The following is a 26838-nucleotide window of genomic DNA, read 5'->3' on the forward strand; positions in this document are numbered from 1 at the left end:
TATGGGAAGCTTTCTAATTCCTTTTTCATCAACAACATTCAACTTAACGTATAGGCACAAACATGATGCAATAATCCAAATAATGAAGGCACGAACTAAACTGAAGACTGCCTGTTCCTAAAAGAAAAGAAATACAAGCAACGCACATGCATTACCCAGATTGTTCAATGATTTCGCTCACCATTCTTCCCCCTGTCTCCACTGCAACAGTAGAAGTGTGGCAGCTTAACTTGACCACAACTCCTGCAACCAAACAATCAATTACAGAACATCATTTAGAAGGCACTGGTATATTCTGTGCTCATAGGCCAATATTCAAGGAGCTGGAATCAAACACAAATATAATCCTCAATTTTAGAAACAGTAATTATAAGATTTAACAACAGGTTTGAAATTGAATTCCGGGTAACATACGAGATTCAAATGCACTTAAAAATATCAGATGGCCAAATGAATTCATTCACTACCATGTACTCATTAGAAATGAGGAAAATATTTTCCTTTGATACATACGAGATTCAAATGCACTTAAAAATATCAGATGGCCAAATGAATTCATTCACTACCATGTACTCATTAGAAATGAGGAAAATATTTTCCTTTGATCAGGTTTGCCTAGGTCAACCAAACATTAGAAAATGGGAAAAATATATTACGGAAACATATTTTATGTGAAACAAACAACGCTTTACTTGCGGGATGAGCAGCTTGTATTGTGAATTCTTTAGTTCAATGTCTCTATAGAGGTTTATCTTCTAGGTTTTCATCATATAAAACTGTCAAATTTTTGCTTCAAATAACGATTTCCATAAATTGCCAACATCATTGACAAATCCTTACTTGCAGCGAATAATCACTGGTATTGGTTTCAATGCCTTTGGCCCATTTCGTATACCTCTCTTATGGGGAGTAACCTGCATGATGAAAAAGAATTAAGAATCATCACCATAATTAAGAGAGAGAAAAAAAGGAAAAATCAATTCAATGAAACACTAAAAAGAAAAGAAGATCACACAAGAATTGATTTCACTGTGTAGAACACCTTATTCATGTATATGAGAAGCAATTACCATTCACCTGAAAATTAATGAATGTATAAGGAGTCATGCATCAGCAGACCTCACAACTGGGGAAAAAAACAAAAAAACACTATGCAACATAATTATCAAAAAGCTTGGAAAAAAAAGCTCACGAAAGAAACTCTTCTGGCCAACACTGATTACTGAGAGCAAAACCCCCAATATAAAATGGACTAACATCTGACAATATCCGGTCAACCTTATCACGCTCAAAATATGGAACCAAACTGATTATTGCATCAAAATCCCCCAAGAAAAAGCTTACTCCTGTCACACTAAATATGACACCAAACAGTAAAGAAATAAAGCAAGATAAACTACCATTATCTCCTCGGTATACCTTAAATTCAAAAAACCACATTTTCTCTGATAGTTTTATGTCTCATTTCAGTCAACAATACCTACTATGTAGCTGTGTACTGATGCTGCAATGCAGAAGGTTGACTTTTAGATGTATTGGGATCATCAAGTTCCAGTGGCTCTTACAAATTGTTGAAAACACGTAGTGGATTCTTCCACAATGTTATACATTGTGCTATGTGTTGTTTTACTTCTTATATAAGTTATAAATTTGGGCATTAGAACATCAGAAAGAGCATCATAAATAAACTGTACAACATAAGATTCAGTACTGAAACAAAATAATATAAAACAGCAGCACCGGATCCTGAGAATGATTTTAATCAGAAATAGCATCATAAAACTAATGTTTCAAAATCTAATGATAAAACAGAAATGATTCCTAGACTTTCAAGTCATATGGGCATCAATTATGGAACCCGAAACCCTACTTATCACAAAACTCCTTACAAATATTACAAACCCAGATTCTAAACATCAACAAACACAGATAAAAAAGTATAATCACAAAAATTTATAACGAAAAATAGCGATCAAATGCTTAATATTGAGAAACAGAAATAGAGTGAATAAATTTACCTTCCTTTTAGGAACAGCCATGAGTTCCATGGACCCGCCAAACGAAAAACCCGGAAACGTGAACCCGAAATCGCTACTGTTCTTGCTTGTGTCCTGGTTTGCATCGAACTCGGGTAGGGTGAATTGTGGAGCGGCAATCGAGCTTTCTAAGGCTCCATCCAACGGCGGAGCAATGGCTACGACATGGGTCCAATTCCTGATTCCTAACCTACACCCATTGTTGCCTTCAGCAGCACATTTTAGCATTCCCAGTCTTAACGCCATTGTTGCCCTAAAGCACAGGGATGAAAACCTTTCAGCTCTGTTTGTGCAAACTCGTTAAAAAGAGAGCGACGTCGACTTATTAAAAGCTATACGGTGTCGTTTTCATTTTATTTTATTTTCCTTCCCTTTTGATTTCACGATATGTTAGTTTTCACAGCGTTATTGTAAATATTATTAAACCCGGTATCGTACAGCAGGTGTATCTGTAATTAGATAGACTTGGTTTAAGGTGAGTTTTATAAAAAATAAAATAAAGAGTTATAGAAAATAAATAAATAAAGAGTAATATGACCAGGTTACAATTTTAACTTAATATAAAATCTTGTTAATCCGATTAAAATCTGTTAATTTTTTTAAAAAAAATTATTTTTAAATAATATAATTTTAAATTTGATTATTTTTTTAAAAATCTAAATTCACTTTAGTTAACCAAAATCAATTCATGAAATCTGTAATTCAAGCCTTACACTGAATAAATTTTAAATTAAATTTGATAACTTGATAACTTGGTTTCTCGCATATTATATTATAATTCATTAAGATTGTAATAAGAATTAATCATAAATTATGAAATAAGAAAGAAAATATTATACTACCAGCTAAAAAATTTGAGAGTTGGGTTTAATTGTTTATATAAATAGTAAAACTATGTTAATATATATTTTTTTTAATCAATTCGTTACAAGCTTCGTGTAACATATGAAAGTAATATAAGGTTGCGGGTTTGAAACTTGGAGGCACCATATTTTTTTCTCAACTAGGAAAAAAAAAAGTTAATATATTAACTTAAGCATTTTAAAAGAAAGTGGTGCCTTATCTCACTTGGTTAAAGCATGAAGGAAAGCTATATGATCACAGGTTTGATAAATGTTAGGCACACTATTTGATTTATAACAAACAAAAAATGACTTGTCTTTTATGTTTTTTTTTTTTTAAAAAGAAGGTAGATAATCTGGGTCTAAACACGGGGCTTTTTTAGCCATTTTGTTTGTTTTTTTGGGTTTTTCTTTTTTCAAATTAATTGTTAAGAGGGATTTTTTATTTAATTTTATCTTCCATATTGAAATGATAATAAATCACTAATAAACATAAAAATGAGTATGTGAAGGTGGGTTTGAATGTGCCAATTGGTTAGGTCGATCAATGGGACTTTAAAAGAGTTCAACCCTTCAATCAAGGGCTGCCACGAGGGCTTCCTACTCAGCAAATTTCTCTTCCTTGAATCAATATTCAAAATCGTAATTCATGCCCTGTGTGTAAATTTTATTTTGTGGTGTCGAGGGTGAGTGACGTCGAGCTTTTCATGTCTTTCGAAGAGGTATTGTTGTTAGGAAAAAGATTTTGAATTTAAATATAAAATTATAATTAAGGTTTAGAAGTTATCACCTAGTATTATGATTAATAAAAATTTATGGTTTGTGAGAGCATGAATAAAAAACTAGTTGTGCAAAGGAAATACGCATCATCCTTAGTACATCATATCTAAGATAACCTACATTGTTATTTTATTGTTTTTTCTATGTCAAATTTCTATATATTGATCTTTTTCTAAGGTCTAAGGCAGATCTCTCTTCGTAATAATTTCTACTTTAGTGGGCTAAAATCCTAGTCATTCTAAAGTCCAAATTTTAGCGTCGCATTTATCTTATATTTTTTGTATCTTTAATACTTAAAGGTATATACTATCGTGTAGTTTTACATCCTCAAATATTAAAATTTACATTTAAACTCTAATATAAACTGAACGAAATGATTGGTAAAGGGTTTTTGATATTTTAGCCAAATTCTAATATATAATTATAAACTGGTTACAATATCTTTTTTTTTTTTTTTTGCTTTTTAAAACATGAGAAAGATGAAATCTTTTGATTTTTTTATAAAAATACGCTTGGAAATATTTTAGAATTTGGTCGTATGCATAAAAAAAAAATATTTTTTTTAAAGAGGAAATTAATTTAAAAGTTTTGAGATTTTTTTTATTATTTTAGAGAAAAATCAGGTATTTTAATACCATATCTGTATTTTATAGTATAAATATACAACCTGATATCATGCAAAATTGTAGAAAAACATATAAGAAAATTACAATATTTTTTAAAGGATTATTTTTAAAATGTTTTGGATTTTTTTTTATTTTTTGTTTTTTTTATTTTTGAAATTTTTTATATTATATTCATTAAATATTATTAAATATATGAACGAGGCCAACCCAACTAACTGGATTGTACCCATTTTGATTGGATTGGGCCGATCTCCCCAGCAGATCTTTTTAGACTTGGTCAGACCTGACCCATCCATTTGGACTAGGTCAGAACTTATTCGGTCCACATGGAAGGTTAATTAAATTGTAAAACATGAACTACTGCATGCAACCAGAACCTACAGAATGCAAGGGAAGAAAAGAAGGGTGGAAGGAGGAGAAGCTCATCTAGCATAGGAGTCTTAGTCGTGATCATGAGGCTTAGATGGTGACTCAAGAGGCATTGGTGGGAAAAATGGTGGTCAGTGTTGGTTATGGAAGAAGGAAGAAATTTGCAGAAGTGAGAGAGAAGAAGAACAATGGTTGTTCCATGCATGTGAGTAGTGAAGTTGCCGTCAATTGTCTGGCGTGAGGAAGATGAAGATGTTGGTGGAAGAAATGATGGTTCGAGTCGGCTGTAATGGGAGGAAGAAAAAGCTTGCAGAGGAGAAAGAGAGAGGAGTTTGCGGTGGTGTTATTGTTAATCGGGATGGAATGGGTTGGAGGAGAAGGTTAGGTCATTATTATTCACGGCAGTGCTGAGATGGTGTGGTTGAGATCACGGTGGAGAGAGAGAGAATGAAATGAGAGAGACAACATAAAAGAGAAAAATTTACGGGGGGGGGGGAAGGCTAGTTTTTTGCCAATTTTGAACCTAATTTTCTTCATCCTCGGGCTATGAAATCCATCATATTTATAGGAGTGGAAGAGGGTAATCTTGTGTTCACTGGGAAAAAACTCCAGCCCTTGATTCAACTGGAAAAGATCTCAACCGTTGGTTCAAAGTAAGCATGGTGAACTGTCAAATCTGGCAATTGAAGGCTGCCTGAGTTGGTCTTTTTCGGCCAGCGCCACGTCCGTTGTGGTGTCAGTTAGCCGGTGAAGACCATATCGGGGTGTAGAGGGATGTCAAGTGATCAATTTCGTGCAAGGGCTACCAAATTTAGTGAATAATAAAGGCATTAAATGTACCTGCAAAGTAGGTGACCTGATCAGTTTTTTCGGGTAAAAGAAGAAGACAATGGACAGTAACTAGATGATGCGTCGTCTAGTTTCTTTTTTTATTGAAAAACAGCGTCATTTTGCCTTGAATTAGGGATTTTGGTCGTAGTTCAAATTGGCCCTTTGTATTTTGATTTTATTCAATTGACCATAAACTTTGGATTTAATGCAATTTAGCCCCTGCCGAATTACAATAACATCCCTAAATTTGCACGCTTTTTTTAAACATGGTCTTGGATTTATGCAATTTGACTCTTATTTGATCATTGAACTTTTAATTTCTATAATTTCACCCCTGATTTCAATCAATTAAATCCATATAGCTGGACACCTTTTGCAAAATGGTCTTTGGCCGCGATAATTTTCAATTTGACCTCAAAACTTTATTTTTCTTGCGCTTTGACTCTTGATTTCAATAAATTGACTTGGTAAAAATTAAATTTGATTTTTTAAAATTCTATTCTTGAATTTGTATTTTTTTTCTCTTCATTCTTGCCTTTAGTGAAGCAGAAAACTGTTGGATGATTTATTCAAACTTAACTCGGTGACCTTGTTAAATGCCAATACAAGACGGGACTGTAAATACACTGCTTTTCTATACTAAAGCCAGTCACATAACATGGATCGCATAATAACGAACATCTAATGTGCTTATGAAACCAGTTACCTCTTCAATGGTGGATCGGGATGATATCCAGAAAATAGCATATTTGAAAGCATCTATGATAACGAGTGCTTTTAAAAGAGGTCAGATGTGTTTATGAGGAGACTTGTTTAGCTAATTCCACAGTTCTAAAAAACAGGCTTCAACCTCAAGAATCACATGCCAGAAATCCAATTATTTTCCATTTGTTGATCTCTTTGCTATTTAAAGCAAAATCGTAACTAGCACTCAACATTACTACCCATAAGTATTATATATGTGCTCTGTTTGCTTAACTTGACGTGGAAAATTGACTTGAAGACAGAAGAGAAAGAGCATACCACGTTTGCCAGGGGGGTCAAAACAAGGTTTTGACCACGGAGACGTGAAAACGACCGTGATCTGAGAATCCCAAACGCCCTAAAGAAATCATCCAATGTTACAGGGGAAGGAAGGAGTTGCTTACGAGGGACTAGGATTTGTTCTTCTACTTCCAGAAATTCACGCTGCAAATAGCTTTTCACCCAATGCTGTGCTCAACAGTTGGGTTCCTGCAATTGAAATCAAGAAATTACCACGATGAATGACGAAGGCAAAAGATCAGCGAATCCAAAACAACAAATCTTGCATTAGAAATCATAAAAGTAATTATACAAGCATAACAAAATGTAATGATCACTCTGATAAGGACATTAAATTCTTGCTATACAGAAGGATCTAATTTTACACAGAATACTAGACAGTTGAATTTAAAACACATTATACATTCCGAATATCGAGTTCTTGATATCGAACAAATAACTCTATTCATTTATATATGCATGATTAAGATGAAGCTTAACAAACTAACAATAAGATTCCAAAAACTATAGCAATCTAAAAATATATATAAAAATTAAATTTTAATCATTTTTATTTAAGTTATTAAAAGCTTACATGATCGTTAACTTTAGATTATATAAGATTAATTAAGGTGTAATTAGTTGAGTTACGTATAAACTCCCCGAACATCTATATTAATCTAATATATATCACGACGGCAAGGGAGTATTCTAACTTAGGTGTTACAGTGTCTGATGTGCTCCTCCACTATCCCTAGGCAGCGCCATACTTGACCGGAAAAGCAGTATTCAAGGAACTAGTACGTGATCGTTCACAAGTCCGTCCATAGGCAATTTTTAAATGTGCCCTACCTAACCCATAATCTTTAACACTAAAGCAACTCAAATTTTCAAACTTCCTTTTGCAAAGTTAGCACGCAAACATCTTTCCCCCCACCCCTTTTTTTAATCTCGCCAAGGAAACATCTTTTCGTGGCTTTTCCTTGTTTTGTTGTACCTAGCTAGCGACTATCTACTACACCAACTCCTCTTTTTTATTTATTTATTTAGGAGTATCCTATCATGTTTTATAATATTGAAGTGAACGTTTTTCTTTTCCATGGTAATTACGTAAAGATGTAAATATATAAATTTAGACCTTTAACCTAATGAAGGAGTACTCTATAAAGAATGGCTTGTTCATTGCTGCGCATTAGTGGATTTTGCCAACTTTTATCTATGGGTAGTTAAAATTAATAAATCTCAACATATTATTGATTTGATCCTGTGGTTCTCTGAATTTACAAGAGAAAGATATGGGTTTTTCTGTGCTTGAGGAAGCGTTGTAGGACATATATATCAGCAGAAAACCTAGATTTGTTTGGATCAGCCGTTAAATTTTAGAATTTCTTAATTAGTGTCTTAGTTTTTACCCCTTCATTACCCCTTTTCAAACAAGGTTGAAGATGATGGTATAGTTGTGATTAGGTCACTGTGAATATTGAAATGTCATTTCAGTCCTATCTGTTAATATATTTTTCTTTTATAGTTTGATAGAAATGAATTAGTGAGGCTAATTTAGTCGGAAATATCACAATTCAATAACGGGTAAACTTTAAAAGATTATTCTCACACGAATACATATTACTTTACATAAATTAATGGTCATAATTGCCCTATTCTATTTTATTTTATTTTTACAAAGGATATCATTGAGATATTCAGTTTAGGATAGTTTGTAGAAGTTATTTTTAACAATATTTTTTATTTGAAAATATATCAAAATAATATATTTTTTTTATTTTTTAAGATTAACAAATCAAAACAATAAAAAAATTAAAAAAAAAAGAACAATTAAACCGCAATAAATACAGGTTTTTTCAATGAAAAAATATCTCAACCCTTCAAATTAATATCTATCATATGGATTCTTCTTACAGAACCAAGGGCCGGCTTGCCTCTCATCATTTCTCTAACAAAATCAAGAAGCAATATTAAATTATCCACTGATTGAACATTTTTCGTATAAACTACTGCTGCTGCTACCAAACATATCTGAAAAGTAAAACCTGAAAAATGAAGTTCGGGAAAGAGCTCACAGCGCAAGCGGTGCCTGAATGGCAAGATGCATACATGGACTACGATTTTCTCAAGACCCTTTTGAAAGAGATACAAAGTTTCCGACTAAGAACCAACCCACCTGCAACCAGCCCAGGAGGCCTAAAAAGAAAGCTCACACTATATAGAGCTTTTAGTGGCCTGACACGACGGAATAGTACTAACTACACCCCCCTGAGCCCTTCTTCTCCTGATCTTGAACTACAACCTATTTTGGTGAATTCTGTGAACCTCGCTGGCTCTCAAAGCTATCAGACTACATTTCTTATGCCTACTGTCCGAGGAGGAGAATACGAGCTTGTGTTTTTCAGAAGGCTTGATGACGAGTTCAATAAAGTGGACAAGTTTTACAGGTCTAAAGTAGAGGAGGTATTGAAAGAGGCTGAGATGTTGAATAAGCAAATGGATGCTTTGATTGCTTTCAGAATAAAAGTGGAGAATCCAGCTGGGTGGTCTGATAGAGTGGCAGATATGACTCGTCTTGCTTCAGAAGTTGCAGCTTCTACTGCTGCATTGGCAGCTTCTTCTCCATTAGGAGCTAGAGAACGCAGTAAGTTCCTCTAATTACATCAACCACAAGCATACATATATTACCATTGCCTTCAAAAGCATTTTTAAAAGTCCGATCATCTTTCTTAAATGTTTTGCTAACTTCGTTAAAATCCTTCTCAATGAGCAGGAAGAGGACTACATTTAATGGATGCGATTGAGGAAGGGAAAAGCTTGCAAGCGCAGTCAGGTGAATCAGACCATGATAAAGTGGGGAAGGAAAGCGATAATATTGACCAGAAGGAAGAAGAAGAGAAGCCGAAGAGCTTGGTCAGAACCTTTAGGCCAGCTCCATTAGAAATACTAAACCGTGCGAGGATTAACAACACACTGGCTACGCCTTGCTCGACCATCAAAAGCTTCCTTAAAGTTCCCCAACAAACAGAACTTAAATTTACAAGGGAAAATCTTAGAAAAGTTGAAGAACAACTCAAGGGTGCTTTTTTTGAATTTTACCAAAAGCTTCGCCTTCTTAAGAGCTACAGCTTCTTGAATACATTGGCGTTTTCAAAAATTATGAAGAAGTATGATAAGGTATGTAAATCATCCCTCGGGAATTCAGATTCCTCTTATTCTCTACTTGTATTCTAATCGTCAGGAGAGTTTGATATGTTTTTTTCCCCAATTCGCTTTGCATAATTCTGTCAGATTACCACAAGGGATGCATCACAAGTTTACATGAAAATGGTGGATAACTCCTTCCTTGGAAGCTCTGATGAAGTGAGCATAGTTTCTGTTTCATAATGTTCAACAAGACACTAATACATTCAATATATATGTTTTTAGTCCTATACATTTTTATTTAACTTAAAATGTATATTCCATCATAGGTTACCAAGCTTATGGAAAGGGTTGAGGCAACATTCATTAAGCATTTCTCGAACTCAAACCGGAGTAAAGGCATGCGCGTCTTAAGGCCAAAAACGAAAAAAGAGAGACATAGAATAACATTTTACATGGGTACGTAAGATACTAGTTAATATTTGTGTTGCAGAGTGATTCAAGCATCTTGGTGTAAAAAAAGCTGTTTCCTTTAGATTTTAGATCTTTCAGGGGTGCTATTGATTAGTTGATAATTCTGAGAAAATTTGCAGGTTTCTTTTCTGGCTGCACAGTAGCCCTGCTAATTGCCCTTGTTTTAATCGTAAAAGTCCGCAAAATCATGAATAACCCAGGAAGGATCACATACATGCAAACAATGTTTCCTCTTTACAGGTAACACTACTTTTCTTTTAGCGTAGGGTCTACAATTACTTTCTGCTTCTCTTCGCTCATTTCTTTCAACATGAAAGACCTTATCCCAACCTTTCATGTGTGGCTATAATCCATTTGTTTGACAACCTATGCTCAACCAATTGCAGTTTGTTTGGATTAATTGTTCTACACGTGCTCATGTATGCTGCTAATATATACTTCTGGAAGCGGTACCGAGTGAATTACTCCTTCATTTTTGGTTTCAAACGAGAAACCGAACTGGGCTACAGACAAGTTCTTCTTCTCGGTTTTGGTATTGCAGTACTAGCTTTATGCAGTGTGAACTTAAACCTTGACATGGAGATGGAACCCAAAACGAAAGATTACGAAGCGCTTACAGAACTTCTCCCTCTGAATGTGTTGATTGTAAGATTCTTACAAATATTTATTTTTTAAAAATAAGTTCTCTCTTGTTTTTCCCTCGACCTCCAATTTTTCATGCATGAACAGATATTTTTCTTTCCCTGTAGTTCCTCCTCGTCATATTGCTCTGGCCATTCAACATGTTTTATCGCTCATCTCGCTTCTTCCTCCTCACGTGTATCTTTCACTGTATTGCTGCTCCTCTCTACAAGGTGGAAATTGGTGGCAGAAAATCACATAATGTGGATATGGAACTTAAATTTTTCGCTTACTAATTTTCTTGGAAATTATTTTTTCTGCAGGTAACACTCCCTGATTTCTTCTTGGCAGACCAACTAACAAGCCAGGTTAGTCATCAGCCTAGGCTGTACTTCAACAGTTCAAAAACTTGTAATTCTGAAGTGATAAAAAAAAAAAAAAAAAAACATCACTGTATTGATGTAGGTGCAATCCCTTAGAAGCCTGGAGTTCTACATTTGCTATTACGGTTGGGGGGACTATAAACACAGACAGAACAATTGCAAAGAAAGTCCTGTTTTCATAACTTTCTCATTCATTGTTGCTGTGATTCCATACTGGTCTCGCCTTCTTCAGGTTTGCAAGCAGCTAGCCTAGTTGTCTCTGTGTCTAACCTGCCGAGCTTTTTAAAACTTTCAAACATGATTTCTTTTTATATAAATGCGGAAGCGATCACCACCAATTGAAATCACATATCAACAAGTTTGCCTCTTTGTTTCAGTGCCTCCGGCGCTTGTTTGAAGAGAAAGATCCGATGCAAGGATACAACGGATTGAAGTATTTTTTGACAGTAGTAGCTGTTTGTTTGAGGACAGCTTACAGCATTAACAAAGGGGATGGTTGGAGAGCAATAGCATGGGTTTTCTCGTCCATTGCAGCAATCTTTGGCACATATTGGGATCTTGTTTTTGACTGGGGGCTTCTTCAGCGCCATTCTAAGAATAGATGGCTGAGAGACAAACTCCTCGTCCCTCACAAATCAGTATATTTTGGAGCCATGGTTAGTAGCAAAAGGAGGAACCAGAAAAAAAAAAAAAAAAAAAAAAAAAAAACCTACAGTTGATAAATCTTAACTTCCCATAAAACTAAATCACCCCTAAAAGGAACATTCATTTGATTTACAGGTCTTGAATATATTGCTGAAATTTGCTTGGCTGCAAACAGTATTGAACTTCAGGGTTACTTCCTTGAACAAAGAAACAGTGATTACCCTTGTGGCCAGCCTCGAGATCATTCGACGTGGCATGTGGAATTTCTTTAGGTAACAAAAATTTTAGTTTTGAGAAGTTCTAGATCCTTAATTATCAAGAATCTCTTCAATTTTTTGTTGAACTGTCAGGTTGGAAAATGAACATTTGAACAACGTTGGAAAATATCGAGCATTCAAGTCTGTGCCTTTACCTTTCAACAATGTGGAAGATGATGACCACGATGACTAAGCTTTGGCACAACATTTGACAAAGCTGGAGGCAATAAAGAAATGAAAGCCATTGCACGTGTTTTTGACAATGGAAAAGGCAAGATTTTTTTACACCAAAACAAAAAAAAAAAAAAAAAAAACTAGTGGCAACAGTGGAATCTAGGTTGTAAATTTTTGTATCGCACTATTATCTTTCTATTTACTTCTAAGCAAGTCCAAAATTATAAAGCAACGCCGGCCATGTTTCTCCAAATGACATTTTTAGTCCTTTTCATCATCCTTGTCAGATACACCAAGTGTCTGAAACTAGTTCAAGATTCTAAGATATTTCATGGGTAGAATTTGCAGTGAATGAGGATGTCCTTCTCTTGGTGAGCATTACCATAATTTGTGGCATTAATTTCATTTACTCCCGGACAATGAGTAGACTCTTCTTGGTCATAATCATTTCTTCTATCCATCTCAATGGTCGATTCCATATGCTCCCTTCCTGCATATTGGAACAAAATTTGAAATCTGAACTTCTTAATTGGAGGAACCCATTGAAACTGCGATGAGATCAGAGAGATGCATCACCATTCTGTTCATAAGTAGATTTCTCTGGCTGAAAATCGTTACTCGTCTCAACTCCGTGTCCAACATCCATATCCTCCAATCCTGAAAATAATATTGCATATAATACAGAGCTATAGTCCTTCGCAGATTTAAAACCAAAATATCTTGCAGATTTGAATTTACGAGGTGAGGAAAATCAAAAACTTCATAAACTAAGCCAATAAAAAAATCCTTCGATTATAGCTTCTTCTACTTTGTAACCAACTTAAAACAGCTACAACCATTCTTGGTCCATTTTTCTGATCTCTCCATGGTTTCTAGCTTCTTATTCAACATATAAAAGGCCATATTGATGCTTTGCAACTCAGCTGACAGATCACACTTTTTATGTTCTCATACCTGAAGGTGTGTCTCTGCTTGGGCTACAGCTCTTCAAGGGGTTTGTGGTAACAACACCAGTATCACAACTTTTCTTCGCACAAGAGTCCTCAAAACCTGGGCTCTCCACCTTAATCCGCAAGGCAATAAAGGCATCCATTTGTTTATTCAGCAAAGATGCTTCATGCTTCATCTCGTCCAACTTATCCTTGTAAAAAGTGTTAAACTTGTTAAGTTGTTCATCAAATTTCTTAAAGAACTTAACCTGTAGTTTGCCTCCTTCTTCAGACTCCCTCAGGAACTGAGTCGTGTAAAACTTTCTACAGCCATCTTGGGGCAACGCATTAACATCTATCACTTGGTCCTCAATATCTCCTTTACTGGAGAGATTGGTAGATTGCAGGTTTAGTCCACTGAAGTCTGAAGGGTCTGTGCAAAGTTAATTGGTGGTGTATGGATCTCAAAGGTGTTGAGGGTTGCATGCTTTGCTTGTACTGCAAGATCTCTCCCAGTATTCTTTTGAAGACCATTATAATCCATGGAAGCACCAGTCCACCTTTGGTTGATTGAACTGCTTTCCGAACTTCATCTTTCCCTCATCTCTTCCAGATTCACCATCACTATATATGCCTTCGTTAATTATTATTACTATCTGTATCCAAGAGATTAATACTGCATGTTTAGTTTCGGCAAAACAAAAGAATAGACTCTGGGATTATCTTTTAGCATTAATTAGGAAGGCTAAAAATAAAGCAAACGCTTACATTAATTACTCAAAGGTAGCCAAAATGACTTCATGAAGACTATTTTAGTATAATTGATTATAATTACCTTCGTTTTTCTTTGAATAAACAAGACGATAAAGCCAGAAGGAGTTTTCAGAGACTCGGCAACCCACATTGCCATTGAAGATTTCTTACTTGTGTCCGTCTCTCTCCCCTTCTTCTTGCAGAGGTGGTGTCATCTTATAATGTGCCCTATGAAGAAATGCACTCTGCTACCCTCCCTCCAGTTAGTTACGCTAAAAAAAAAATAAAGAATCCGATGCTCCTAATACCAATGCACTCGTCTAGTTTCGAGCAATCAGACCCTTGATTTTGACGTTTGATTTGAAGCCTCTCACTTGATTGGCTGTAACGGAATTACGATGTAAATGTAGTCTGATTCCAGCTAGTGGCGTCACACGAGCATTTCGTGGATCGCTTGGGAGGTGAAACGTCTCCTGGGGCTGGAGGGAGAGAGAAGTGAATGCGGTGGTGCAGTCAGCAGTTTATGAAACTGAGAAATATTTCTTGTACAGATTTCTTGTGTTGTGTGTGCTAACCTAATCACCTGTTCGTCGGCCCACTGAGTTAGCTAATTAACTCGGGTAAATAATTCCTAGACTTTCAAGTCATATGGGCATCAATTAGGAAACCCGAAACCCTACTTATCACAAAACTCCTTACAAATATTACAAACCCAGATTCTAAACATCAACAAACACAGATAAAAAAGTATAATCACAAAAATTTATAACGAAAAATAGCGATCAAATGCTTAATATTGAGAAACAGAAATAGAGTGAATAAATTTACCTTCCTTTTAGGAACAGCCATGAGTTCCATGGACCCGCCAAACGAAAAACCCGGAAACGTGAACCCGAAATCGCTACTGTTGTCGCTTGTGTCCTGGTTTGCATCGAACTCGGGCAGGGTGAATTGTGGAGAGGCTATCGAGCATTCTAAGGCTCCATCCAACGGCGGAGCCATGGCTACGAGATGGGTCCACTTCCTGATTCCTAACCTACACCCATTTTTGCCTTCAGCAGCACATTTTAGCATTCCCAGTCTTAACGCCATTCTTGAACTAAAGCACAGAGATGAAAATCTATCAGTTCTGTATGTGCAAACTCTTTAAAAAGAGAGCGACGTCGACTTATTAAAAGCTATACGGTGTCGTTTTCATTTTCTTTTTTACTTCCCTTTTGATTTCAGGATATGTTAGTTTTCATAGCATTATTGTAAATATTATTAAACCCGGTATCGTATAGCTGGTGTATCTGTAATTAGATAGACTTGGTTTAAGGTGAGTTTTATAAAAAATAAAAATAAATAAAGAGTGATAGAAAACAATTAAATAAAGAGTGATAGGTGTAATATGACAAGGTTAAAAATTTAATGGATCTGAAATCTTGTCCATCCAAAATCAATTCCATTAAAATTTGTAAATTTTTTAAAAAATTATTTCAAATAATATAATTTTAAATTTAATTATTTTTTAAAAAATACATTAACTTAAATCAATCAAAATCAATTTATGAAATCTATAACTCAAATCTAGATTAACTCCGAATTAAATTTGATAATTTGGTTACTTGCATATTATATTATAATTCATTAAGATTGTAATAAGAATTAATCATAAATTATGAAATGAGAAAGGAAATATTATACTACCAACTAAAAATTTTGATAGTTCAATTTAATTGTTTATATAAACAGTAAGATTATATTAATATATTTTTTTAATCATTTGATTACTAGTTTCGTGTCATAACTTACTGAATAACATATAAAAGTAATATAAAGTTGCGGGTTTGAAACTTGGGGTGCCTTTTTTTCTCAACTAGAAAAAAAAAAAAAAAAAAAAGTTAATAACTTGAGCATTTTGAAAGAAAGTGGTGCCTTATCTCACTTGGTTAAAGCATGTAGGAAAGCTATATCTGATCACATATTTGATTCATGTTAGGCATACTATTTGAGTTAAAACAAACATAAATGACTTATCTTTATGTTTTTTTATTTAAAAGGTGGATAATCTGGTCTCAACACAGGACATTTTTTAGCTATTTTGTTTTGTTTTTTTGGGTTTTTTTTTTGCTTTAAAATTCGTTATCAGTGTGAACATTATTTTTTCAAGTTAAAAAAAAAAAAAAAAAAAATTGACTCGCCACCCTACAAAACGCGCCTATATAGTTTTTATCAATTGTTTATATTCATGGCAGGAATTGAGGAGACGTCCATATTTAAAAAAAAAAAAAACACTCAAAGCCCAAATTATCTTCGAAGCCCAAACCAAAGTCACAGCCCTAACTCTCAATTCCTAACCGACGAGGTTCTCTTCGTTATTTCTCCATCGTTAGCAACACCACCACCTAGAGAAGTGAAAAGTCAGTGAAGAGAAACACAGAGACAGAGAGAGAGCAGCCATGTCGTTCATGAAAGGAGATTTGCTAACAAAAACCAGAAAGCTCGTCAAAGGCTTAGCCAAATCCGAACCTGCCTGGCTCAAAGCCATGGAACAGTCAGTCTCTCCCAATTTTTTTCTTTAATTATGATAAAAGAAAATCATGATCAATTTCTTTCTCTAATGCTTATTAATTGTGTAATAATCCAGTGCACCACCAGCGGCATTTCCTAAATCAAGTGGAAAAGTTGAGAAGATCAGTCTTCCAGAGGATCCTTATATAAAGAAATTCTTCTCCAAACATCCCGATTCCAAACACGAAGATGCCATCCTGTATTCTTCTTTCCTTTTATTCATTTACTGCATGCATAAATTTTTGCATCTGACTTTGGGATCCCGTTCTCCCTTATTGATTTGCGTGCCAATTGCGAGTTCAATTTTTAGGTCTTGGAGAATACTGATTTTATGATTTAAGAATTCATTAGCTTTAGCGTAATTTTATTTACTTTCTGATAGGTTTTTTTTTCTTTTTTGAAATTTTCAAGTTGGTCTGGTTACTTGTGCCCTGATTAAGAAATGAAGCATCCAAGAATAAATAGATACATTGCAAGGTTTATTAATGAATAGCTTTTCTTATGTTTCTCCTTGAACCCGTGTTTTCTATTTTGGTTGTTGAGATTGTTTTTAAAAGAAAAAAACTCCGTTGGTAAAGTTCATTTATATAGTGTTATGTATGGCTATTGATACTTATGCTTTTGCCTTTCACTTTGAGATTTTGGTTCTTGTTAAGGTCTACAAAGCAAAATGGATAAAGGTTATCATATATAAAGAGTAGGGGAATGGATAAATGTAAAAGAGCTTGCTTTAATTGTGTTTTTTCTTTGCATAGGATTTCATCTTTTGATCCCCCTCCTGCTCGTATTTTTGGTTGGCGGGTACTTGAGCTGAAGGAGCAGGGAGTTGGTGAAGAAGAAGCCATGGCTGTAGCTGATGTATGGTTTCTGGATTCATGGATTTTGCTTTACCTATGAACATGATATGATCTCTTTCCTTTTGTCCTCTTTTCCTTTTGATTGTTTTAACTAACTGTTTCTTTTTCTTTTTTCCCGGGGGGGCTCTAGATGGAATATCGAACGGAGACAAAGGCAAAAAAGAAGGCGTATGCTCGATTGAAACAAATTGCTAGACTTCAGGGGACAACTCCTCCTCCCAACCCGTATCCCAGTGTAATTAAGGAGATACAAGCAGAGGAGGATGTGTATCTTCGGGAGCGTTATACCAATCCAAAGATAATTGCAATAGCGGAGAAGATGAAAGCGGATGAGGCCGCTAAGGAACGAGAAAGAGACAGATTCAGAATTGACTGGTAATTTTAGAGTGGCATGCATCTTTTCCATTGCACAAGATGTAACAACTGCTGTTAGCAGTCATCCACAGGAGATTTGTATGTTTAACCCCATTTTATACTAGATCTAGGATTTGAGATTTTTTTGGTATATTTACCTGCCGTCAGTTTTTGTTCGGTATTAAGTCCCGAGCCCAGACGGGGATTATTTGAATTGGAGATCAGTGTAAGATTCTACTTTGCATACCAGCATGCTCTATCATGAAGTTTTTGCTATGAAATCTCGTTCAGAGCGAAATAAATTTTATTACTTTGTATCGTGTCCTTGCGTGTTGAGAATTGAGACCAACGTATTCCAGATAAGGAATGCCCTTTTAGCATGAGAGTGAAAAGGGCCACGCGGGGGACGATTTCCTTGCTCTTTAAGCCTCCGCCAAATATGTATCTTCGTCCCCCCTGCAGAAAACCATTTAAATACTCTTGCAGTCCTTGTTATGGTGAAGTTGCTAACTTTTTAATCGTGAGCAAGATGGCTGCTCTGGAATTGCAATGTCATGGAAATGGAGAGCCACAAGCTTTTTAGGCAAAGAGAAAATTGAAGATATGGGGCAGGCAATTTAGATGGCAGTGTGCCTCTTGATTGATTTAAAGCACGTTGGTTTGCACATTGATTTTTCCAAGAAAAAGAATAGCAATATGAGCTATCAGGATTCCCAAGGCGAGGGAGAGAGATTTTCATGTACTTTAACTAGCCTTCAAGCTAGGCACAGAGAGACACTATTTGCCAAAAGAGCATCATGCTCTCTTTGTTTGACACACAAAGATATACCGCTGACCGCTATTCAAGGACGTATTGGGCTCAGCCAGACATCTCTCACTGCAAACATGAGCAATGTTACTTACGTGAAGTACAATTGATAGTGTCTCCTCTTATCCTGGAGAAAATTACATGGGACATGGCAAAGCTCTTCTGCCGTATAACTGCGCAGCTGCCCCCGCCCACTGTCCACCCAATAATAACCATAATAATAATAATTCTGGGCTCAAGATACACAGGCAAAGAGGTTGATATGTCTTATAACATCACAAGACATGCTGTTTGTTTAGATGGAATCATTTGTTGAAGTAAAATGACTTCTGTGTGTTCGATGCAACAACCTTTTATCTACATGTCTTTCCATAATTAGCCATGTTCTTAACTAGTTTTGAATGTGAATCCCCTTTAATTAAATCAAAAGAAATGGAAGTGATTATTTGTCCAACATGAAAGGACACGCATGGATATTTGGGCATTGCAATTTATTCTCAAAATTCTGTCATGCTTTATGGTGAAAGATAGTTTGCATATAAAGGCATAGACACTCTGCCGCATAGCAAGCTGTGGTCAAAATGATTCTAGCAGTAGAGACAATTGGATAGTTAGAAAATGGTGATACATACGTTGACTTGAATGGTTCACTTGTAGCTCCAATTTCAGTGCTAAATGCCACATCTTGGAAGGGACCAACCATCTTTCCTCGAGGGAACCATCCAAGGTCTCCGCCTTTCTTCCCAGATGGACACTCCGAGTACTCTGAAGCCAACTGAGAAATCAAAAGGGATAAAGTTTAACACAAAGTTCAATCACAGGAAAACAATAGAGCATACAGGCAATATCACCAAACTACCAAAGCAACACCCATAACTTCTTTATAATATTTTGAATAACCAAAGTTCGAACCAAATCTATCCAATTTGCGGTTTGCAATTTGTCATATCATAAGAGAACTGATCCAGATTTAGACAGTCTCCTCATTATAGCAAGAAAAGAAAGTGTTAAAATGCCCTCAACAAGGGAAAAAATGGCTCTAATTTCTGTCTAAATTCAATAAAGATTCAGAAACCAAAGTTTTGAGAGAAAAGGCAATAGGAGGTAAGTTTACCTTTGCAAACTCAGCTGGAGGAACCTTGTCACCGTTGCTTAGCCAACCATCCTGCAGCTTCTGGCATGCCTCATTGACCTTGCCTTGTTTCTCACATAATACATGCCTTAATGAAATAAAAATTAACGGCAATTTAAGAATCTCAGAAACTATTTTATATATATATATATATATATATATAAAAAAGAATCTCAGAAACTTGAGGACTTATAGCTCATGTCTAAGTGATATGTTATTTGAATGCCAAAGTCTTATGTGTTCCCTCGGGCAAAGCCAAGCACACGTTGACAAGATAAAACATGAAGCGACATAGTTTGATGCCAAGGGTATGAACACGCCATCCTGAGCACAAATTTCTAATCCAGGGAATCCAAAATTTCTCTTCTACAATAAAGTTTCTAGGTAACGTTCTTCAAGCAATAACATTAAAAAAAATACAACTTTCAACAAGATTGTAAAAGAACATTCACAATGAAAAGAAAATAGAAAGAAAGTAGTGGAATATAAAACCAAAACCTTTGACATAAGTGCAAGTGCCGAGCCCATATGAAGCCTTTCCAGATTTTCCTTTCCCCTTAGAAGCATTTTCATCACTTCCACCCCCTGCTTGCTTTCCCTTCGCTCCAGCGTCTTTTGGCTTTGAGTCCTTTCCCATTCAGCTTACAACCCTAAACCAATACCCAATCATGAGAGACAAAACTCATTACCAAAAATCAACAAATTAAAGGTTAGTGCCGGAAAAGAAAAGGGTTAAATAGCAGAAAACCAAAACCACAATATCTAAGAGATGTGCAAATTGACATCCCCGTACACACACACACACAAAAACCAAGTGCAAATTATCAACAGCTAGCATTAAATTTCGCTGATCAAAACACAACATAAAGCAATCGTAAATCTGAAATTAGAAATCGTAAAATTGGAAGATAGAAGCTAAGCCTTTCAAACTTTTAATTATAGTTTATCAATACTCTATTAAGGAATATGAATCGAACTGATTATTCCACGAATTCTACGCCTGGCCTGAGTTCTAACCTCGTAATGGGGGAGGTGGTCAGTTCAGGACTTCGGGCACGATATTATTAATCATGCTGGTTTTTGTGTATTTTAAAAGCAATTTTTTTTATTTTTTGATATTTTAAAATTATTTTAATATATTAATATCAAAATATAATTTTTAAAAATAAAAAAAATATTATTTTAATATATTTTTGTTAACCAACAGCCAATAACAAATTTATCCTTAATTCATGGGCTGCTAATCCGGCCCAAGACCATTATAATAAAAAAAAACCTAACTTTGTCTATGTAATCAAAGGGCCCCATGAGAATATTCACCGACCATTTTACCTCTTCTTTTTTATAACGCTAATCTTTGTTGTTTCCTCTGGTAATAACGTATATGGTGCAGCTAAAACCTCATTCTCTGATGTAGCTCTCACTCTAATGTAAGAAGAGGATTAAAATGAAAGCAAAAATATATTTGGATATATTTGTGGTTGTTTTTAAAATATTTTTTATTTTAAAATATTTTAAAATTTATTTTTAGCATTATCATATAAAAAAATATAAAAATTATAAAAAAATTCCGTTCGAACCGCACATTCAAAGTAGAAAGAAGCCGGTTTCTCTTCTATTTGTTCAAAATTCTCGAATGGCTCAAAATAAGATGCTCTCCTGTGTGTATTGACCACCAGACAAATTTTGCAACGTGAAGATTATAAGTCTAGTATTTTAAAGTGGTTGTTTTTTAAAGTATATTTTATGTTAAAATAATAATTTTTTTTATTTTTTTAAATTAATACAATAAAACGATCCAAAACATATAAAAAAATTTAACTTTTAATAAAATAAATTAAATTTTTAAAAAAACACTATTACAACTAAACACTTGCTTCCTCGAATGTTTTAGGAACTTACATATTGATCCTGATCCAGAGACTATAAATTCTATAACCATTATTGCATATTTCTTTTTCTTTTTCTTTTTTTTCTCTTCTTCTAAGTTAGCCTTTCAACTTGGAAGTTATTAGAGATACATATGAGACTTGCTTTTTATCTATCCATTTTAAAATAGTTTACTTTCTTTTCTTTAATCCCTTAAGCTAGTATTTTTTTTTTCAGGTATTCACTTGAATTAACAAGTGCCACACACTTATTCAACTAGTAAGTTATACATTCATTGGCATTTACGCGTCAATAATATATTTAAATCTGATTAATTGTATTATACTTTAATTATTATTTCTTAAAAAAAACTCTGAATTAATTATGTTTCGTAAATTATGAAGGAGCTAATTCTCCAATTATGTATGTGGCTTCTTTATTTTTCAAAGTTCCAGCTCATCAAACTTGATGTATTTCAGAATAATAGTTTTATTGAATCCTTTGTTTTTTAACTGATATTTTGTAAATTTTTTCAGGTTTTTTAACAAGTTTATTCAAATTGTTGTGCTACAGATTGAATAATTTTTTAACATAAAATAATTAATATATAAATATTATTAACATGTTTTTTAACATTAAGTAATTAAAAAACATACCGTAAATCAAAAGGTCTATACTTATATATAATAATGTAATATCTCAAGTTAATTTTTAATATAGTATAAAATGAAGGACAATGTTATCACTAGTACAATGAAACATTTTTTTTTTAGTCTTTGTATAATAATATTTTTTTAAAAAAACAAAAGTGTGAAATAAATAAATAAAACACAGACTACATAAGAATGAAGATAAAAATAAATAAAAAATTTTTGAGTAGACCCAGTGTAAAATGATTAATAATAAAGAATAAAAAATAATATATTTTTTAAAAAGAAAATGTAAAGGAAAAAAAACTAAAAAATATATGATAAAAATTAAAGATAAAAAAAAAAAAACAGTGATAAATAAATCAAGTGTAAAATAATAAAAATATCAAGTGTGAAAAGTAAAAAAAAAAAATTATTTTGAATTACAAATGTATCATATGATAATACCCACTACAGTAACAAAATTTTTTAAAAATTCAATAATTAAAGTGGGTTCGGAATTGTAAAGTGATATACTGTAGAATTAGCCTAATAAAACAAATACATTGAGGAGTACCAAACAGGGAACGTCAATCATTTTCGGCGTCAGTGATGCAAATGCATTGCAGTTGCCAACTTGCCATCACAGAGTAGTACCGGAAAACACTGAGAAAGAAAGAGCAGATATCAATGAAGTGGTGAAGGCATTTAACGTGCATATGTATAAACATTTAATGGAGCCAGCTAGAATAGATGAGTTCGCGTAACGGGAAAAATCTTAAATTGCCCTTAAGATAACATATCCATAATAATAATAATAATTAATGAGCAACAAGTGGTTTTTATTTAAAACTGTTTGAAAATGTAATTATAATTATTTTTTAAAATATTTTTTACTTAAAAATATATGAAAATAATAATTTTTATTTAAAAAAATTATTTTAGAATTAGCACATCAAAATAATTTAAAAATATAAAATAAAATATTAATTTAAAATAAAAAAATATTAAATTTTTTAAAAACATTTTTAAAACACAAAAACAGAAATTTTATAAATATTCTCCCAGATATCTTTTAGTTAATAATTCGATGGTTGCAACAAACGCTCATGCATGGCTGTGTCTGGGCAGCTCCATTCCCTTTAGCTGGTATCATTTGTGTTTTTTACTGCTGAATTTAATTTCTTGGTTGTTTGTTTCTCCCAGCCTCATCTTGTGCTATCTTCTCCATGTAGATTCCTGTTTTGGTGTTTTGATTTTTTTTTTAAAAGGGTATAGATAGATCCTTGAATATTTGTATGACAAGATAAAAACCAGGATGGAGATGAAGCAGGTAAATTTGGGTCATGAATTAGTGACTTACTCTACAATATCCACAAATTCTCAGACAATCGCATGATAACTTGGGTCATGGATGGCTTCCTTTTCGCACACTAATTTTTGGACAATTATATATGTGTACGCGTGTTTCTTGTCGTTAGAAAAATAAGAAAGAAAAAACCCCTTATGGTGGCTCACCTCAGTCATTCTGGCTGATCTAGGCACCGTTTGGTAGTGTGGTCGAAACTGCGTTTCGTCAAATTTTAAAAATATATATTTTTTTTTTAAATTGAGTTCGGTTTGTACTTTTTGGATCGTTTTGATGTGCTGATGTCAAAAATAATTTTTAAAAATAAAAAAATATCATTAGCATGTATTTCGGCATGAAAATCTATTTGAAAAGCAACCGCTACCACACTACCAAACACGCTCCTAGTACTCTTGACGTATATATATATATAAAGAGCCAGACATCGTGTCAATATATAGACGATAGGTCCATTTATTGATGCATTTTTTTAATTTTTATAGCACAGGCCATGTACATGTTCAATGAATATTTCTGCCAAGGAAGAGGACACGCAGGCGGCATTAGGTAAAGAGTCTAAAGACAACTAAATGCAGTCATTTTGACGGGAGAAAAAAATGAAGAAAAATAAAAAAAAAACGTTTAATGTGCCTTGGCTATGCAAATAAGGCAACTCGTTTCCTTCAATTAATGATAGTTATAATCACGCAAATTATTGGACGTCGTTGTTAAAACACAAAACCATGAACTTTTGTGCTTGTTGGGATGTTTTAAAGACACCCAAGTCGACCGTGTCATATAGGCTTAATTCAGTGACAGAAAACAGCCACAAGTGACGCGGCTCAAGGGCATATGCGTGTGTGTCATGTCCCAGCTGCTGGACAAGGTTGGTTGCCCAATCTAGATAGTCATTAGATTTATAGATACAGCACTGAATTCCGAAAAGGAAATTATTTAGAACACATCTTTATATTTCTTCATGTCACCTTCAATATTTATGGCTAGGATATGGGCATCTCAAATGCGCGCGCGTGTAGTACTCGGTTAGGCAACCACAAAATCTAACATGTAGTATTTTATCACAAAATCTGAAAGCTAGCTACAAATTAAAAGGGGATTAAGATCCTAGGTCAACTCAGGTAACTTATGAACACAAGATAGTTTGATCAAGCAGCTAGCATTCAAATTGACAGACCGAACATCTAAAGAACCTTTAATTATTAAGGTCTAAAGTTACACATGATGCAATGAAATGAAACATTAGGAGTCCCTGAGTCAAACCCTACAATTAGCTTCTTCTTCTTTTTTAGGCGGTAGCGGTAGTATAGTGGTCAAAACACAGGTGACGTCCCAGTTGGAGAAGCATCCACCAGATTGAGTAAGCTATTCCAGTAATTCCCGTTCTCTTCAAGATTCCCACCACAGCAATCATTAATATTCTCTCCGGCAAAGAACGCATTGTGGTCCTGAGAAGTACAGACCAAAATTTCCGAAAGTCCTTCAACTATCCCCATAGGTGCGTTTTCATTCGTTGCAGAGTCAAACCACGCATTATGATTACTAGCATCCGGGCTTATGTCATGCAATGCCACTGAACTGTCCAAATTTTGTTTCACCTGTGCTGCTTCATTCAGTTTTTCAAAGCACTCGAACTGATTTCCGCTATTAAATTCAACGGCCGTTGTCCCTCCGTTGCATGGAGCATTATTTGTGGCAAAAGCTAGTGTAGTGGCTGAATTTTTCTGAACTCCAATGAGTGGGATAGCTAATTCATTTTCTGAGAAATTCAACGTGGATGTTGGAGATTCGAGAGAGTCACTGCTGCCGGCGGACAACATGCTGAAAACCACCCCTTGCCATGCTTTGAGTACATCAAGACACTGTGGCCTAGCTGGTGGAGCTGCACTACTTTTGTCGGAGACTTGAGCTGAAGCTGTGGACCCGAGTCGGTTTGGGTGAGGGTTAGGTATAATCACCTTCGACTCGCGTACCAATCTGGCTTCGGCTTCAAGCCGAGCACTCTCCCATTGAGCCATGTGGCTTAAATGGGCAGCACCCTTAGAATGGCCACTTCCTGAGCCGAAAGAATCAGCTTTTGGCTTATGGGTCACAGGATCAATGCCCATTTTGTCTAATCTTTTCTTAAGATGTGTGTTCCAGTAATTCTTGATCTCATTATCAGTTCTTTTCGGCAGGTGAGTAGCTATGACTGACCACCTATATAAAACAAGAAGGTCATCATTATATAAAAAAACATCATGTCATTGTCTAAACCAATGTGACCATCAATTAATTGTTAGAAGTACTGGATTTAATTCCTATTTGGCAGTTTGTATTATAGCAACAATACCAGTAACTAAGTGTTCATCTTTAAGTCACTCTTTGGACCACTTAATATGATTTTTATGATATATATATATATATATGAGCGGGCACAAAACTTGAAGACCAAATTAAGATCATCAAAGGAATAATAGCACTACGTCGGAGAGCATGAGATTACGTGAGAGGATCACAATTCTGCCAATTTCAAGATCCGATGTATCACCAGGAGGGCCTACTATCTCACCTGTTTCCAAGAAGAGCATGCAGCTGAATGATTGTTTGTTCTTCCTGCAAACTGAACTTTCCTCTCTTGATATCTGGCCGGAGGTAGTTAGTCCACCTGAGTCTACAGCTCTTCCCACATCTTTGAAGCCCTGTATATATGTAGACCAAAAAACAAAAAGAAGAGATAACAACGAAAATATCGTTTAATACCGAGTCAAGACATAATTAGGAAAAAGAAGAAGAAAGGGTTTGTTAATGTAATCACCAGCTTTGGCAGGCAAGGCTCGCCAGCTTCCATGGCCATGCTCTTCAACATAAGCCAAGAGCTTCTGGTCTTCTTCAGGCGTCCATGGCCCTTTCTTCAATCCCACCTTATCACAGCACTGAGACCTTACCATCTCTCTGACCTATCAAACTTTGGACAGTTGAGAGAGAGAAACGTCAGATCAATGATTTATAATATGGAAGGTAAGGAAAATGCGGGGGGGGGGGGGGGGGGGGCAAGTGAACTAGAAAAACGCATGCACCATATATAGGCGCACTGGTAATGCAATAAATTAATATCGATATGGATCCGTACACATCCACCTTGAACTTACTAGCAATGTAGTAAAGTTCAATTTAAGTACTGAAAACGTGAATGTGTTGAGAGGAAAGACGCGTTCCGTGTAATGATCATCAGACAGCAGTTATTTCCTTGCCCTCTCAGCCGGTGATGAAAGCCGTATGCAGTAACTCTATTGCGGCCCGTCATTAATTTTCTAATGCAATACATTGGGCGGTTGATAGTATTAAAACTCCCAAGTCTTTTCTTAATTACCAAACAATGAATGATATATTTTTATAAG

At 34.8% G+C, this 26838-nt stretch overlaps 5 protein-coding genes and 1 non-coding gene across 9 annotated transcripts; 2 read left to right on the plus strand and 4 right to left on the minus strand.

Moving 5' to 3' along the window:
- Nucleotides 1-2346, minus strand: LOC118043015 (uncharacterized). Its single transcript, XM_035050798.2, has 3 exons — nt 2019-2346; nt 841-914; nt 1-243 (listed from the first exon to the last, which is right to left on the minus strand). Exons 1-3 carry the CDS (start codon nt 2280-2282, stop codon nt 165-167), a joined length of 417 nt encoding a protein of 138 aa, XP_034906689.1. The 5' UTR covers nt 2283-2346; the 3' UTR covers nt 1-164.
- Nucleotides 2347-8449: 6103 nt separating this feature from the next.
- Nucleotides 8450-12659, plus strand: LOC118043016 (phosphate transporter PHO1 homolog 3). 2 transcript variants are annotated; one of them, XM_035050799.2, is made up of 12 exons: nt 8452-9154; nt 9284-9687; nt 9802-9873; nt 9984-10113; nt 10248-10368; nt 10515-10773; nt 10878-10982; nt 11073-11117; nt 11215-11364; nt 11510-11788; nt 11913-12049; nt 12128-12637. In XM_035050799.2, exons 1-12 carry the CDS (start codon nt 8563-8565, stop codon nt 12225-12227), a joined length of 2394 nt encoding a protein of 797 aa, XP_034906690.1. In that variant the 5' UTR covers nt 8452-8562; the 3' UTR covers nt 12228-12637. The 2 variants fall into 2 exon arrangements, with proteins under 2 accessions (XP_073268257.1, XP_034906690.1); XM_073412156.1 differs by lacking the exon at nt 10878-10982 and having other exon boundaries at nt 8450-9154; nt 12128-12659.
- On the minus strand, nt 12126-15053 carry LOC118043019 (uncharacterized). Of its 2 annotated transcripts, XM_073412157.1 has the most exons (3): nt 14719-15053; nt 12785-12865; nt 12126-12698 (listed from the first exon to the last, which is right to left on the minus strand). In XM_073412157.1, the coding sequence occupies exons 1-3, from the start codon at nt 14980-14982 to the stop codon at nt 12615-12617; spliced, it is 429 nt and encodes a 142-aa protein (XP_073268258.1). In that variant the 5' UTR covers nt 14983-15053; the 3' UTR covers nt 12126-12614. The 2 variants fall into 2 exon arrangements, 1 of the variants encoding a protein (XP_073268258.1); XR_012171044.1 differs by lacking the exons at nt 12126-12698; nt 14719-15053 and adding an exon at nt 13163-14209 and having other exon boundaries at nt 12733-12865.
- A 1165-nt stretch (nt 15054-16218) lies between these two features.
- Nucleotides 16219-17976, plus strand: LOC118043021 (uncharacterized). The gene is made up of 4 exons (XM_035050806.2): nt 16219-16426; nt 16520-16642; nt 17199-17301; nt 17431-17976. Exons 1-4 carry the CDS (start codon nt 16332-16334, stop codon nt 17677-17679), a joined length of 570 nt encoding a protein of 189 aa, XP_034906697.1. The 5' UTR covers nt 16219-16331; the 3' UTR covers nt 17680-17976.
- Nucleotides 17977-18294: 318 nt separating this feature from the next.
- LOC118043353 (uncharacterized) lies at nt 18295-20679 on the minus strand. 2 transcript variants are annotated; one of them, XR_012170801.1, is made up of 4 exons: nt 20612-20679; nt 20093-20244; nt 19577-19682; nt 18295-19237 (listed from the first exon to the last, which is right to left on the minus strand). It is a non-coding gene; the product is annotated as an uncharacterized protein (transcript). The 2 variants fall into 2 exon arrangements; XR_012170802.1 differs by lacking the exon at nt 20612-20679 and adding an exon at nt 20548-20572.
- A 3818-nt stretch (nt 20680-24497) lies between these two features.
- On the minus strand, nt 24498-26468 carry LOC118043020 (transcription factor MYB106). The gene is made up of 3 exons (XM_035050805.2): nt 26256-26468; nt 26010-26139; nt 24498-25657 (listed from the first exon to the last, which is right to left on the minus strand). The coding sequence occupies exons 1-3, from the start codon at nt 26386-26388 to the stop codon at nt 24772-24774; spliced, it is 1149 nt and encodes a 382-aa protein (XP_034906696.1). The 5' UTR covers nt 26389-26468; the 3' UTR covers nt 24498-24771.
- Between the last annotated feature and the right edge of the window lie 370 nt (nt 26469-26838).

This window comes from Populus alba, chromosome 10 (assembly GCF_005239225.2).
Source record: "Populus alba chromosome 10, ASM523922v2, whole genome shotgun sequence".
Taxonomy (NCBI): Eukaryota; Viridiplantae; Streptophyta; class Magnoliopsida; order Malpighiales; family Salicaceae; genus Populus; species Populus alba.